This window comes from Salvelinus alpinus, chromosome 7 (assembly GCF_045679555.1).
Source record: "Salvelinus alpinus chromosome 7, SLU_Salpinus.1, whole genome shotgun sequence".
Lineage (NCBI taxonomy): Eukaryota > Metazoa > Chordata > Actinopteri > Salmoniformes > Salmonidae > Salvelinus > Salvelinus alpinus.
The window spans coordinates 79,724,906-79,741,912 of NC_092092.1; the positions used below are offsets into that span (position 1 = coordinate 79,724,906).

Sequence of the window (17,007 nt, forward strand, 5' to 3'; positions counted from 1 at the left end):
GATTTGCGCCGGTCTTGAATCGGTCTCGAACACAACACTGCCTGTCACTAGTCATTGCCTCTTCATCCATAACAACCACAACCCAAGAGATAGGGGTGGCGGGGCTGGTTGCTATAGAATGCCTACATTAGAATGATATCATATTGTTGGAACATGTCATTATATACATGACATGCAGTGGATTTAGATGGCTACTATTGTTATGAATGGATGTTTGGTTATGAATGGATGTTTTGTTAAGAATGGATAACATTGTTATGAATGGATAACATTGTTATGAATGGATAACATTGTTATGAATGGATAACATTGTTATGAATGGATAACATTGTTAAGAATGAATGTTTTGTTAAGAATGGATAACATTGTTATGAATGGATGTTTTGGAGCTTTGCATCAAGTAAGTTATGTATTTACTGTAATTCAGCTTTTAAGTGCCAACGTCATGAGTAAACTAAGTAAAGCTGAGACTGAGGGAACGACCCAGTGTGTTACAGGCTTTTACATTTATATTTCAAGGTTGGAGGTTATCACGTTAACACATTGGTGTCACCTCGTTAGTCAGTATGTGTTTTACCTGTGCTGGCCCAGTGGATATTTAATAGTGGCTGGCCCAGTGGATATTTAATAGTGGCTGGCCCAGTGGATATTTAATAGTGGCTGGCCCAGTGGATATTTAATAGTGGCTGGCCCAGTGGATATTTAATAGTGGCTGGCCCAGTGGATATTTAATAGTGGCTGGCCCAGTGGATATTTAATAGTGGCTGGCCCAGTGGATATTTAATAGTGGCTGGCCCAGTGGATATTTAATAGTGGCTGGCCCAGTGGATATTTAATAGTGGCTGGCCCAGTGGATATTTAATAGTGGCTGGCCCAGTGGATATTTAATAGTGGCTGGCCCAGTGGATAGTTAATAGCGGCCGGCCCAGTGGATATTTAATAGTGGCCGGCCCAGTGGATATTTAATAGTGGCTGGCCCAGTGGATATTTAATAGTGGCTGGCCCAGTGGATATTTAATAGTGGCTGGCCCAGTGGATATTTAATAGTGGCTGGCCCAGGAGATATTTAATAATGGCTGGCCTAGTGGATATTTAATAGTGGCTGGCCCAGTGAATATTTAATAGTGGCTGGCCCAGTGAATATTTAATAGTGGCTGGCCCAGTGGATATTTAATAGTGGCTGGCCCAGGAGATATTTAATAGTGGCTGGCCCAGGAGATATTTAATAATGGCTGGCCTAGTGGATATTTAATAGTGGCTGGCCCAGTGGATATTTAATAGTGGCTGGCCCAGGAGATATTTAATAATGGCTGGCCTAGTGGATATTTAATAGTGGCTGGCCCAGTGGATATTTAATAGTGGCTGGCCCAGGAGATATTTAATAGTGGCTGGCCCAGGAGATATTTAATAGTGGCTGGCCCAGTGCTCCAGCTGTCTGGAGAGACAGTGGAGGGTTAACACCTTTAGTTGGCTCTCCCTATTTTGATTTCTAACAAACAAAAACAAAAATCTGATTTTTCCCTGTTCTTCTCCACTTTGTGGTCTCCTTCCTGTCTAAGTTTGGTGTTGGTTTTAATTTTGTTTGCCTCTTCTTGGGCAAATTTTAGTGGGTGCTCATGGTGGGTGTCTTTTAGGTCCCAGTTGTTGCAAGTCACCTTTCAGTAGACACCTTCATGAGTGTTTTTCAGAACCCCTCCTAAAACCCCACCTGTTTCGTTTTGGTTGTTGTTAGTTTCCCCTTCTGTTTGACAACATTTTTGTGGGGTTTCTTGCTGGGGAATGTAACACGTGCCATGGGACTGGCATTAGTGCACACTGTAGCAAACTGTAGCAAACTGTACCAAAATGTTTTGCAACAGAAAATGTTTCGCAATGAAAAGTTGCGTTTCTTATTTGGACAAGTTCATGTTAGTCCCTCCCCCCAAAAGACACAGTCCTGCAGTACCTACCATGAAACAGAAGACAGTCCTGCAGTACCTACCATGAAACAGAAGACAGTCCTGCAGTACCTACCATGAAGCAGAAGACAGTCCTGCAGTACCTACCATGAAACAGAAGACAGTCCTGCAGTACCTACCATGAAACAGAAGACAGTCCTGCAGTACCTACCATGAAACAGAAGACAGTCCTGCAGTACCTACCATGAAACAGAAGACAGTCCTGCAGTACCTACCATGAAACAGAAGACAGTCCTGCAGTACCTACCATGAAACAGAAGACAGTCCTGCAGTACCTACCATGAAACAGAAGACAGTCCTGCAGTACCTACCATGAAACAGAAGACAGTCCTGCAGTACCTACCATGAAACAGAAGACAGTCCTGCAGTACCTACCATGAAACAGAAGACAGTCCTGCAGTACCTACCATGAAACAGAAGACAGTCCTGCAGTACCTACCATGAAACAGAAGCCAGTCCTGCAGTACCTACCATGAAGCAGAAGACAGTCCTGCAGTACCTACCATGAAGCAGAAGACAGTCCTGCAGTACCTACCATGAAACAGAAGACAGTCCTGCAGTACCTACCATGAAACAGAAGACAGTCCTGCAGTACCTACCATGAAACAGAAGACAGTCCTGCAGTACCTACCATGAAACAGAAGACAGTCCTGCAGTACCTACCATGAAGCAGAAGACAGTCCTGCAGTACCTACCATGAAACAGAAGCCAGTCCTGCAGTACCTACCATGAAGCAGAAGACAGTCCTGCAGTACCTACCATGAAGCAGAAGACAGTCCTGCAGTACCTACCATGAAGCAGAAGACAGTCCTGCAGTACCTACCATGAAGCAGAAGACAGTCCTGCAGTACCTACCATGAAGCAGAAGACAGTCCTGCAGTACCTACCATGAAGCAGAAGACAGTCCTGCAGTACCTACCATGAAGCAGAAGACAGTCCTGCAGTATCTACCATGAAGCAGAAGACAGTCCTGCAGTACCTACCATGAAGCAGAAGACAGTCCTGCAGTACCTACCATGAAGCAGAAGACAGTCCTGCAGTACCTACCATGAAGCAGAAGACAGTCCTGCAGTACCTACCATGAAGCAGAAGACAGTCCTGCAGTACCTACCGTGAAGCAGAAGACGCAGCCCTGCAGTACCTACCATGAAGCAGAAGACAGTCCTGCAGTATCTACCATGAAGCAGAAGACAGTCCTGCAGTACCTACCATGAAGCAGAAGATGCAGTACGTACCGTGAAGCAGAAGAAGTAGATGAGGACCAGACTAGCACACATGGCCAGGTTGGCTGCCAGAGAGAGGGGTGCCAGGTACTTCAGGTTTGGGGTGAACACCAAGAGTATAATGGCTGGCAGGAAACACAACATGTAGAGACGGGAGTCAAAGCTGGGGACGGTCACAGCCGTCTGGTTTCTGTGGCAGTTCATGGTTGTCCCGTTAGAAGCCTCCACCACCTGAAGGAAGAATGCCAAAGAATAGTGAACACATAATAGGGTATCCTTCTCACACGTCATGCCATCCTAAACTGTACTCTGCTGGATCTGGTATTTTCTTCATATGCCCTTTCCAGCAAGGTGCAAGCAACTGATGGATAGTGATGGCTTTGGATTTCTGAACTTTAAATGTTATGAATCATTAGTTATAATAGAGACTTGAGGGGTGCCATAGCCGAGGGGCTACACCAGAGGTTAATGGTTATCTGTAGGGGGTAGGTATATGGTGGGTGCAATTAAGCTTGGAATGTACTGACTGTAGGGAAAACGATCACGTGGCAGGCATTGATAAGGGGAGAGAGCCATGGATTAGTGATGAAGGGGGTCCAGGTCAGGTCACATTAAGGGAGAAAGAAAATGTTATTGCCCGTATCACTTAGTTTCCTGCCTAGCAATAAAGATAATGTTTAGCGAGAAGGAGGAGACTCCACCCAAAGTGGGGTACAAATACCACCACTATTTTAAACATGTTTTTGTGGCTTCAGCAGTTCGATCCTTTGGGAAGAATAAAGTTGGTTTAAGCTTTCACAGTGTCCGTTGAGTTCTTACTCTAATAATTAGAACCTAACAGTTGGCATTGTCGGCAGGATTCCCCATGATTTATAGTCAAACCAGAGAGTCCAGAGCTGGCAACAAACAAGGTAAGCACAGTTCCACTCATTTTGACATCTTGGGGAGATGAGAATCGTAGACTGAAAACTTATAGGATACGGATCTAGAAAGCCTGAGTTTATTCAGTAGGCCCATTGAGAAACAACCGGTCGTAAATATATGGTGTAGGGTGGGTTCCTTTAAGGATAGGTCCCAAGTGGAGGTTTTCCTCTGCAAGATCTGTAAAAAGGGGACAAAAAGTCCCAGCTGCAGTGACAGTGAGGCAGTAGAGCGTATGTGGATATTGATAAGAAGGTTACCTATAAACTCTGAAGGAAAGCCACATGCATGGTTAAAAGAAAAGCAATAAGATATTCAAACACTGTTTGAGATTCGTGTAGGAACAATAGCAATAAGGAGAGAGGTTGGTTTATGCCCTATTGGGGCGGTGAACCGTGACAGATTATGTGGAAATACTAGGAAGACAAGTGTGAATCATTCTGGTAATGTGTGTTATCAACAACAGTGATATTTGATGAGCAACACTTGAATAAGACATTGAGTCATCCGTATTCTCCAGTAATACATTTGCAGACGCTATAGTATTGGTTCTAACACAAGGTATTAAAGTGCCATGACCAATTAATAGGCACAAATACCATAACTATTCTCCGGGGAAGTGGGTAGAGCTACCTTAGAAAATAGTTAATAGACGGTGGGTTTTATAGACGGGAGTGAAGAAATCTAAACACCGTGGACACCATGGGGAGAGGTTTGGGAATAATAACTATTGATATGGTGACAGACGGCTCTGATTCTCCCTGTAGAGCGGAGCTAGAGGGTTTTAATAAAGCCATGGAGGCGCTGAAAGAAGCACACGAGCATTCTACCAATTCGGCTCGAATATGGGAACATTTTTGCAAACTGGGTAAAAATTGGCCAGCTGTTGACGGAAAATTCAAATCAAATAAAGAACTCAGAGATGCTGTTGTGCACAATGACGTCAATGAGAAATAGCAAGCTCAATATACAAGTGTTTTGATGTCAGCATTTAATCAACAGAAGAGTATAACTGATAAAAATGTAATTAGTAGATGTACTCAGCTTCAAAAAGACTGGGTACGTGAGTACATAGATACAATTTGTACTTCGGTTTTGATGGCAGGTTTGAAACCTGTGACCAAAATGGCAAATGCGGGGGTAGTGGATGAAATAGAGCAGGATGCTTTATGAGTGAAAAAAAACTCTGCTCACTTCACAGATGTGCAAGGGGTTTTAATACGGCCACAGGGAAAGTCACTAACTATAGTTTCAATGGCCAAGGTAAGACAAAGAAACGTAGAGAAAAAACATCAAAGCTGTTGGTCATTGGAAAAAGGAGTGTAAAGTAGGAATGAATCCTGCTGTATATGGAAGAAACGCTGCCAAGCAAGCGTTTGCCTCTTTTTCAAAAGAGCAACAAGAAATCCTCCTGAAAGTAGCGGGACAGGAAACTTCCACATAGCGGTGTATGGCCTCGGTACGATCAACAGTAGGTCATAGAGATTACAGTTTCTATGTGAAGGAAGACGTATGAGATCACGTCTTACACAACTTTTTAATAGATGCCAGGATCAAATATCGCGGATTCCTTATGATGAGAAATTGGCTAAATTTGCCAAAGGAAAAAGGCATTTTGGGTTGAAGAATCTAGGGCGAAATACCAGGGGGATGGATTCTAAAGAGGTAACACATTAACATTATCTGGCCAAACACTTCTTGCAAACTCAGAAAACCTTGGGAGGTTTTTAATCTCATGAGACATTGTCATTTTATTATGAATAGATTTACATTTGATGTTGTCTTATTCTGAAATAGATTTCTAGAATGGACGAAAGGGTGGAGGGGTCATGAGGAATTAGCATAGGGGTACCACACCTAAAATTAACTTTACATTTCTTGTTCATGAACATGGTAGTGTGGTTATGCAGAATCATGGGGAAAAGAGACCAGTGAATCGTTGGACTCGGTGGTGATATAAGGTCACCGTGTCTAAAGGTAGTACATGCTAAATAAAGGATACATAAACATTGGGGTGGATTAAAACAAATGTTTAAATGATTGGGGTAAGGACAGTGGATTTACCATTATCTTTGGTTTATAATTAATACTTTTGGATTGCTGATTAAGATGTAGCATAGTGAATGCTAACGAAATGTACACTTTGTTTTCCAGAAGAGGAGGGGGTTTCATTATCTCTCGTTGGAATGTTCCCTGAGACTGTGGTATTGGGGAGAGCAGTTAAGTGATATTCAGCAGTTTTAAGTGTAAAAGGTTGTGGATTAGAAACGGAGTTCCCAAATAAGGCCTGTTCATGTGTGTTTTTCACACACACACACACACACACACACACACACACACACACACACACACACACACACACACACACACACACACACACACACACACACACACACACACACACACACACACACACACACACACACACACACACACACACACACACACACACACACACACACACACACACACACACACACACACACACACACCTACCTAACCGGTTATGAGTATGCATTAGTGGTGTTGATACTGTGGGATTTATTTTGTGTGGGGTCTTATCAATTTGGTTTTAAATTGGGTATGCAATTACTTTACTTTATGAGATACCATTATTTCCTTATGGAGTTATCAAGAGTTATAATTCTAAGTTGATTGGTTATTCGAATTTGTTTATTTTTGATGGAACATGTTTTTGAATCACGATGTGAATCATGTGTTTCGAAGGGGAAATTACTAGTTCCCTGGGGCACTGGTCTTTGGGTAAATACACAAATGTATTTTGTTCAGTCTGCATATAGAAGGAAAAATATATGTTAATGAGCGTCACGCTTCTCGTGGGCTAAAGGAAGAGTGGACCAAGGTGCAGAGTTTAAAGTGTTCATGGTTTAATCCAACAAACCAATCGAACAAAAACAACAAACAGGAGAACGAAAGCGAACAGTTCTGTCAGGCAAACAAAACAGCTAAACCGAAAATAACTACCCACAAAAACCATGTGGGAAAAAGCTACCTAAGTATGGTTCTCAATCAGAGACAACGATAGACAGCTGTCCCTGATTGAGAACCATACCCGGCCAAACAACAAAGAAATACAAAACATAGAAAATGAACATAGAATGCCCACCCTGACCAACCCAAAATAGAGACATAAAAAGATCTCTTCGGTCAGGGCGTGACAAAGAGAGTTGACAGTTACTCCACATGGATTGTGATATGTCAATTGATGATTTCATTTTCTGTCTTTGTATCGATACAAATTTCACCAGATATGGGTCTACTGTATTGTTGGGTTAGCGTGTTAACTCCCTGATCTGGTAACTCTTCAGAGAGGTCAGCAGTAAAATAAGGGAGTATGAACTAATTTTGACAATGGTTGTTTCAACAGTAAACAGTATGTTGTTATGCTCTTTGACATTTGTCGTAGAGATAATGTTATTAAGAAAACTGGGAATGTAATAATTTGTCATATAGTCAATGCTTGTCTGGATTTCCTGAAACCGAAATGAATTGAACTAAACTGTTGTTCTGATCTGTCCTCTCGAGGTTATCATGGAAGGTGACGTCCGATCGTGTCTTAATGCATGTAGGAATAATTTGATGACAAACAGTGTGTGTGAAACTGAAAACCCTCCCTAACCGGCTGAAGAAAGAGCAACAAAGGTGTTCAATGCGACAGTGATTTTTAACACTCCAATCTGTGTCAGAGCCATGAACCTGGGTACGGGCGGCAGGAGTGCGCCATGAGTCCGGAGACCGCGCATATGGAGTGAGCATGGAGAGAGATAACATTCAAACTTCTCTCGTGCTCCTGGTGTACTGGTGAGAGAAATGGACCAGACAGAATGGTGAGAGGCTGAGAGGCTTGTGTACGTGGGAAAAACAGATTACTTTATATTGAAATCGGGACATTACCAAGGGCCATCAAATCAAGAGTTACATATGTGCCGTTGGGAAGGAGGAAGTGTCTGGGAGGAGGGGGGTGGGGGGTGGTATTGAGGAAGGTCTACACACTGAGAACAATTTAGACAAAGAATGCATTGAGATACCGATCTTTCATTACCATGCCACTCGCAACAGGAAAACAGGGACAAAAGGGGGGTTGTGATGAGAAGAGTCATTACCAGCAATAAAAGGCCCCGTTTATAAATGTACATTCTAACCGTGATGATGTGTGCCAGGTTGAGAAGCTCAAATTCACGTGATAGACTCAAAGTAAAGCACTAAGGACTATCATTTTAAAATTTGGGTTGGAAAATGTATAAAATGTTTTAGTTATGATTCAGCTACAGCGAGAGAGAGTTGCTCTTAAACTGTGAGGGGTGGGTGCACTGCCCAAATGCATTATGTCTAGGGAGGCTCTAGAAACCTTATCTTTAAGTCTCCTCTGACAGGGAGGTTATTAGAGAACTCACTGGATGATAGATTGGTTCAAACATCATTTTTTGTTAAAAATAAATTAGCATGTCATCAGAATTTTAATGTTAAATCGCATCAATACATATAGATTGCTGGATGATACGGTACAATGAATTGCATACAAGGCTCATAGTCTGTGTCTTGCGTTAACAGCCAAGGATGAATATGGAAGGAGCCGGGAACAGAGACCAGCATCACAAGGGCATAGAACATAACGGATGGACAGTTCTTTCCCCAGTTTTAGTTGCATCAAGGGTGGTGTGAAATTATTAAACATGTACTTTTTTCCCCTCTTTCCTTTTCAAGTCAATATGTTTTTAGGTTTCGTGGAACATAAGAGTGGTCATTGTCCCAGAGGAGGAACTGATGTATATTGACTAATTGATTTAAGAATGTGTTAGTATGTTTATAACTGTAGAAGTGCATTAGGAGTAGTGACTAGTGTGTTATGGGTTAGATGGAATGATATATGTGCAAATGTATCTGTAGCAGGAGGCGAGGTACACATGAGGCCTGTGGTTGAGACAGAATGTTTACGTTTAGTTGAGATGGAATGTGACAGGGGTGGAGATCAGTGGAGGCTCATTAATGAAGGTCGTGGTGATAGAGTGGTATCATTCCCAGAGACTATGTACAGTTGAAGTCAGAAGTTTACATACACCTTAGCCAAATACATTTAAACTCAGTTTTTCACAATTCCTGACATTTAAACCTAGTAAAAATGCACTGTGTTAGGTCAGTTAGGATCACCACTTTATTTAGAGAATGTGAAATGTCAGAATAATAGTAGAGATAATGATTTATTTCAGCTTTTATTTGTTTCATCACATTCCCAGTGGGTCAGAAGTTTACATACACTCAATTAGTATTTGGTAGCATGGCCTTTAAATTATTTAACTTCGGTCAAACATTTCAGGTAGCCTTCTACAAGCTTCCCACAATAAGTTGGGTGAATATTGGCCCATTCCACCTGACTGAGCACGTGTAACTGAGTCAGGTTGGTAGGCCTCCTTGCTCGCACACGCTTTTTCAGTTCTGCCCCCCAAAAAATTATGGGATTGAGGTCAGGGCTTTGTGATGGCCACTCCAATACCTTGACCATGTCCTTAAGCCATTTTGCTCACAACTTTGGAAGTATACTTGGGGTCATTGTCCATTTGGAAGACCCATTTGCGACCAAGCTTTAACTTCCTGACTGATGTCTTGAGATGTTGCTTCAATATATCCACATAATTTTCCTCCCTCATGATGCCATCTATTTTGTGAAGTGCACCAGTCCCTCAAGCAGCAAAGCACCCCCACAACATGATGCCCCCCCCCTCGTGCTTCACGGTTGGGATGGTGTTCTTCGGCTTACAAGCCTCCCCTTTTTTCTCCAAACATAACGATGGTCATTTTTGCCAAACAGTTCTATTTTTGTTTCATCAGACCAGAGGACGTTTCTCCAAAAAGTACAATCTTTGTTCCTATGTGCAGTTGCAAACCGTAGTCTGGCTATTAAATGGCGGTTTGGAGCAGTGGCTTCTTCCGTGCTGAGCGGCCTTTCAGGTTATGTCAATATAGGACTCGTTTTAACGTGGATATAGAAACTTTTGTACCTGTTTCCTCCAGCATCTTCACAAGGTCCTTGTGTTTTTTAGGTCTTAGCTGATTTCTTTTGATTTTTCCCATGGATGTCAAGCGAAGAGGCACTGAGTTTGATGGTAGGCCTTGAAATACATCCACAGGTACACCTTCAATTGACTCAAATGATGTCAATTAGCCTATCAGAAGCTTCTAAAGCCATGACATCATTTTCTGAAATTTTCCAAGCTGTTTTAAGGCACAGTCAACTTAGTGTATGTAAACTTCTGACCCACTGGAATTGTGATACAGTGAATTATAAGTGAAATAATCTGTCTGTAAACAATTGTTGGAAAAATGACTTGTGTCGTGCACAAAGTAGATGTCCTAACCGACTTGCCAAAACTATAGTTTGTTAACAAGAAATTTGTGGAGTGGTTGAAAAAACGAGTTTTAATGACTCCAACCTAAGTGTATGTAAACTTCCGACTTCAACTGTATATTGTTACTGGAGATAGCTTTGTAGGGAGACAGAGGACAGTTAACTGTGCACAATATAGGGTATATTATGAGTTGAATTGAACGTTAACACAGACCCAGATCATGGTGAAAGTAGAAGAGGTAGTAATGGCATTTCAGACACTATTGTCAACTTTCAAGAAACCTGTGACTCAGAGTTCTGTTAGGTTGGATATTCTTCCAACTTCATTCATCTCTTCATAACATCCGGTGAACACTTGACAGATTCCATGCAGTAGTTACTCACGGCAGTCGCTGTAGGGACAGTAATTAAAGGAGGCTATAGTAACAGCATGGAATGGGACTACGGTATAAATGAGGGAGTTTGAGGTATGCATCATGGGAATTACTTTAGTAGCATTGTTGGGATATCAGTTTGAGGACTCATGTCACATGGCTTGGTAGCTGGGAGACCGATGGGAGAACCGGGGGCTGTTAGTCACGTCACAAATTAGTGATCTTGCCATAAATGGGAGAGTTTACGTCGTCAGGAAATGACCCATGCGTTGCAGTGTGTATATTCCCAAGTGGAAGAGGCACATGAGGAGCAGGAGATAACCGAGGGCACGGGCTGAATTCTGGAGAATAAGTGCACACACAGTCCTCCTTACAGCACCTGCAGCAGTAAAGATCGTCATGTCTCTCCTCGGTGGGTGCATAGCTGTCACGTGAAGTGAGGTCCAGCTGCATAATGGGTGAGCTTGAAGACACCATGACAGAGGAAGCGGAGCTAATGAGAGAGAGAGACTAGATTCCTCTGTAGACATACAGATGGGTCGGGTCTGGAAGCTACTTTAACCGCCATAAAGATACAATGTTTAGCGAGAAGGAGGAGACTCCACCCAAAGTGAGGTACAAATACCACCACTATTGTAAACATGATTTTGTCGATTCAGCTGTTCGATCCTTCGGGAAGAATAAAGTTGGTTTAAGCTTTCACAGTGTCCGCTGAGTTCTTACTCTAATAATTAGAACGTAACGGTAGGACTCAAAAGAGGACTGAACAGTGTACAGAGCATTCGGAAAGTATTCAGACCCTTTTACTTTTTCCACATTTTGTTACGTTACAGCCTCATTCTAAAATGAATTAAATAGTTTTTTCCCCTCATCAATCTACACACAATACCTCATAATGACAAAGTGAAAACAGGTTTTTAGAAATTTTTGCAAATGTATTAAAAACAAATACCTGATTTACATAAGTATTCAGACCCTTTGCTATGAGACTTGAAATTGAGCTCAGGTGCATCCTGTTTCCATTGATCATCATTGAGATGGTTCTACAACTTGGAGTCCACATGTGGTAAATTAAATTGATTGGACATGATTTGGAAAGGCACACACCTGTCTATATAAAGCTCCCACAGTTGACAGTGCATGTCAGAGCAAAAACCAAGCCATGAATTGTCCGTAGAGCTCCGAGACAGGATGGTGTCAAGGCACAGGTCTGGGGATGGTACCAAAAACATTTCTGCAACATTAAAGGTCCCCAAGAACACAGGGGCCTCCATCATTCTTAAATGGAAAAAGTTTGGAACCACCAAGACTCTTCCTAGAGCTGGCCGCCCGGCCAAACTGAGCATTTGGGGGAGTAGGGCCTTGGTCAGGGAGGTGACCAAGAACCAGACGGTCACTGACAGAGCTCCAGAGTTCCTATGTGGAGATGGGAGAAACTTCCGGAAGGACAACCATCTCTGCAGCACTCCACCAATCAGGCCTTTATGGTAGAGTGGCCAGATGGAAGCCACTCCTCAGTAAAAGGCACATGACAGTCCGCTTGGAGTTTGCCAAAAGGCACCTAAAGACTCTCAGATCATGAGAAACAAGATTCTCTGGTCTGATGAAACCAAGATTGAAGTCTTTGGCCTGAATGCCAAACATCACATCTGGAGGAAACATGGCACCATCCCTACGGTGAAGCATGGTGGTGGCAGCATCATGCTGTGGGGATGTTTTCAGCGGCAGGGACTGGGAGACTAGTCAGGATCGAGGGAAAGATGAACGGAGCAAAGTACAGAGAGATCCTTGATGAAAACCTGATCCAGCGTGCTCTGGACCTCAGACTGGAACGAAGGTTCACCTTCCAACAGGACAACGACACTAAGCACACAGCCAAGACAACACAGGAGTGGCTGTTTTTTCTTTGTCATTATGGGGTAGATTGATGAAGAAAAAAAAAACATTTAATCAATTTTAGAATAAGGCTGTAATGTAACAAAATGTGGAAAAAGTCAAGAGGTCTGAATACTTTCCGAATGCACTGTAGCTGAGTAACAGAACGAGCAGAAGAGTTTGGCTGGAATCTTGTCCACACCAGTGATGATAACATCTAAACTGCTTGTCCACACCAGTGATGATAACATCCAAACTGCTGGTATCTTGTCCACACCAGTGATGATAACATCTAAACTGCTGGAATCTTGTCCACACCAGTGATGATAACATCCAAACTGCTGGTATCTTGTCCACACCAGTGATGATAACATCCAAACTGCTGGTATCTTGTCCACACCAGTGATGATAACATCCAAACTGCTGGTATCTTGTCCACACCAGTGATGATAACATCCAAACTGCTGGTATCTTGTCCACACCAGTGATGATAACATCCAAACTGCTGGTATCTTGTCCACACCAGTGATGATAACATCCAAACTGCTGGTATCTTGTCCACACCAGTGATGATAACATCCAAACTGCTGGTACTGCTCCGGAAGTAGTAAACAATACCACCTGGTGGTGTGAAACAGTACTAGTCAACATGATGACATGTCCCCTACCTGTTTGACGTTGTCACTGAGGAAGACAAAGTAGACACAGCAGAAACCCAGCTGGGTGATGATCAGAAACACGTTAACTATCCGCCTGAAGGAAAACAGGGACACAGATAAACATTGGTTCTAAACATTAGAGGGGACTGAAAACACCAGATATTAAACCAAACACTAATTGAATAAGGTGAAAACACAAGCCATAATATAGAAGACTTATTACAGAATACATTTCATATGATTTATAACCTTCCTGTAGGTTCTTCTACAGTAACTACTGTAGACACATTCTACAGTAACTACTGTAGACACATTCTACAGTAACTACTGTAGACACATTCTACAGTAACTACTGTAGACACATTCTACTGTAGACACATTCTACAAGACACATTCTACAGTAACTACTGTAGACACATTCTACAGTAACTACAGTAGTAACTACTGTAGACACATTCACTGTAGACACATTCTACAGTAACTACTGTAGACACATTCTACAGTAACTACTGTAGACACATTCTACTGTAGACACATTCTACAGTAGTAACTACTGTAGACACATTCTACAGTAGTAACTACTGTAGACACATTCTACTGTAGACACATTCTACAGTAACTACAGTAGTAACTACTGTAGACACATTCTACTGTAGACACATTCTACTGTAGACACATTCTACAGTAACTACAGTAGTAACTACTGTAGACACATTCTACTGTAGACACATTCTACTGTAGACACATTCTACAGTAACTACAGTAGTAACTACTGTAGACACGTTACACTGTAGACACATTCTACATATATTTACCTCCCCCATATTGAGTGCCTTCTCAGCCACGAGACATTCTCCATACCATACTGCACAGCATCACCATAGTCCAGAAAGGGCTTGTTCAACCTAGAACAGAAGGAACATCACTCAGAAAGGGCTTGTTCAACCTAGAACAGAGGGAATGTCACTCAGAAGAGGCTTGTTCAACCTAGAACAGAGGGAACGTCACTCAGAAGAGGCTTGTTCAACCTAGAACAGAGGGAACGTCACTCAGAAGAGGCTTGTTCAACCTAGAACAGAGGGAACGTCACTCAGAAGAGGCTTGTTCAACCTAGAACAGAGGGAACGTCACTCAGAAAGGGCTTGTTCAACCTAGAACAGAGGGAACGTTACTCAGAAAGGGCTTGTTCAACCTAGAACAGAGGGAACGTCACTCAGAAGAGGCTTGTTCAACCTAGAACAGAGGGAACGTCACTCAGAAGAGGCTTGTTCAACCTAGAACAGAGGGAACGTCACTCAGAAGAGGCTTGTTCAACCTAGAACAGAGGGAACGTCACTCAGAAGAGGCTTGTTCAACCTAGAACAGAGGGAACGTCACTCAGAAGAGGCTTGTTCAACCTAGAACAGAGGGAACGTCACTCAGAAGAGGCTTGTTCAACCTAGAACAGAGGGAACGTCACTCAGAAGAGGCTTGTTCAACCTAGAACAGAGGGAACGTCACTCAGAAGAGGCTTGTTCAACCTAGAACAGAGGGAACGTCACTCAGAAGAGGCTTGTTCAACCTAGAACAGAGGGAACGTCACTCAGAAGAGGCTTGTTCAACCTAGAACAGAGGGAACGTCACTCAGAAGAGGCTTGTTCAACCTAGAACAGAGGGAACGTCACTCAGAAGAGGCTTGTTCAACCTAGAACAGAGGGAACGTCACTCAGAAAGGGCTTGTTCAACCTAGAACAGAGGGAACGTCACTCAGAAGAGGCTTGTTCAACCTAGAACAGAGGGAACGTCACTCAGAAGAGGCTTGTTCAACCTAGAACAGAGGGAACGTCACTCAGAAGAGGCTTGTTCAACCTAGAACAGAGGGAACGTCACTCAGAAGAGGCTTGTTCAACCTAGAACAGAGGGAACGTCACTCAGAAGAGGCTTGTTCAACCTAGAACAGAGGGAACGTCACTCAGAAAGGGCTTGTTCAACCTAGAACAGAGGGAACATCACTCAGGGCCCAGATTCAGATCTGGGATCAGGTCTACCCTGTCCATGTAACCGTATTCATTTTGGTCTGAATGGAAAAACTGAATATGGGCCCAGATTTCAACGACCACACAACTTGAAACAACCGCCAATAAAATGACCATACCCCGTGTACACGAAATGTGACCGTGTTACTTCAACTGGGGCCTGGTACCTGGTCACTAGTGTGAGGAACCTGACAGACAGGTTAGTGATATGACATTATTCACCTGTTTGATTGTGTAATAGAGAACAGGGTTGTGAAAGATGGATGTAGAGTATCCAAAGCAGCTGAAATCATGGGTGCATTCACATCGTGCTTATTTAGTTTCAGTTTGCTAGCATTACAACATAAACACGGTTTTCACTTCTCCTACAAAAGGAAACTAACTGCACTAGTTCAACAACATAACTTGCAGTCTGAACACACCCCATAAGGGTGTTACTAGAACATAGTGGACTGATGACTGGCTTGGTTTGTTTCATTAAAACATCCTGCTTTATCCAATACTAGGCTTGATGGCATCGCTGCATCGTGGTGACATTGACTTAGATTAGCCTATGAACTGAACACATTTCAACAGTTCAGTTGCCAGGACAACGTGAGAGATGTCCTCATAGACGTCAAACTCAAAAAAGGAAGTGCATAATGGGAAAGTGCTGTACTTCTCTTCTTGATTCTTGATTCAAACCAAACTGAAAAAATATATATAAAAATGCAACGTGCTACAATTTCAAAGATTTTACTGAGTTACAGTTCATAAAGGGAAATCAGTCCATTGAAATAAATTCATTAAGCCGCTGTAGAATCAGCTTCTTGATATGCCACACCTGTCAGGTGGATGGATTATCTTGGCAAAGGATAAATGCTCACTAACAGGGATGTAAACTAATTTTTACACATAATTTTAGAGAAAGATTTTTGTGCATATGGAACATTTCTGGTATATTTTATTTCAGCTCATGAAACATGGGACCAACACTTTACATGTTGCGTTTATATTTTTGCTCAGTATAGCTGTACAACAGTATCCACACCAATTGGATCTGTTATGGGGCTCCCGAGTGGCACAGCGGTCTAAGGCACTGTGATTGAGGTGTCACTACAGACACCCTGGTTCAAATCCAGACTGTATCACAACCGGCCGTGATTGGGAGTTCGGGTTTGGCTGGGGTAGGCCGTCATCGTAAATAAGAATTTGTTCTTAAGTTCTTAACTGACTTGCCTAGTTAAATAAAATAAAAATATATATAATTATGGAACAACTGAGAAGTGCTGCAGACAAATGGAGTGGGAAAGGCTCCACTTACTTTGCACTGAGGTGATGGGAACATTTTGCAAGCAGGTTCATACAGTGGACTGCTATTATCCCCATGGCAAACAGACTCAGAGGTCCTAACTGGAAAGGAAGAGAGAAGACCGTGTCATTAGGTATAGTCACTAAGGTTGCAAAATTCAGGGAACTTTCAATAAATTCCCTGGTTTTCCACAAATCCCGGATGGAGGTTTCTAGAATCAGGAGGGAATAAGCAGAGAATCCGGAATCCTCCAACCAGGATTTATGGAAAACCAGGGAATATATTGAAAGTTCCAGGTATCTTTGCAACCCTAATAGTCCCATTAGG

General features: G+C 42.5%; 1 protein-coding gene across 3 annotated transcripts in view; it reads right to left on the minus strand.

Moving 5' to 3' along the window:
• The window catches only part of LOC139581740 (proton-coupled amino acid transporter 1-like), a 68,368-nt gene that overhangs the window by 26,768 nt on the left and 24,593 nt on the right, over positions 1-17,007 (minus strand). For all 3 annotated transcript variants that reach the window (XM_071411825.1, XM_071411824.1, XM_071411827.1), the window contains 4 exons: positions 16,693-16,781; positions 14,190-14,279; positions 13,384-13,468; positions 3,194-3,412 (listed from right to left, as the gene is read on the minus strand). In XM_071411825.1, coding sequence (XP_071267926.1) covers positions 3,194-3,412; positions 13,384-13,468; positions 14,190-14,279; positions 16,693-16,781 — 483 coding nt within the window. The remainder of the gene's footprint in view (positions 1-3,193; positions 3,413-13,383; positions 13,469-14,189; positions 14,280-16,692; positions 16,782-17,007) is intronic.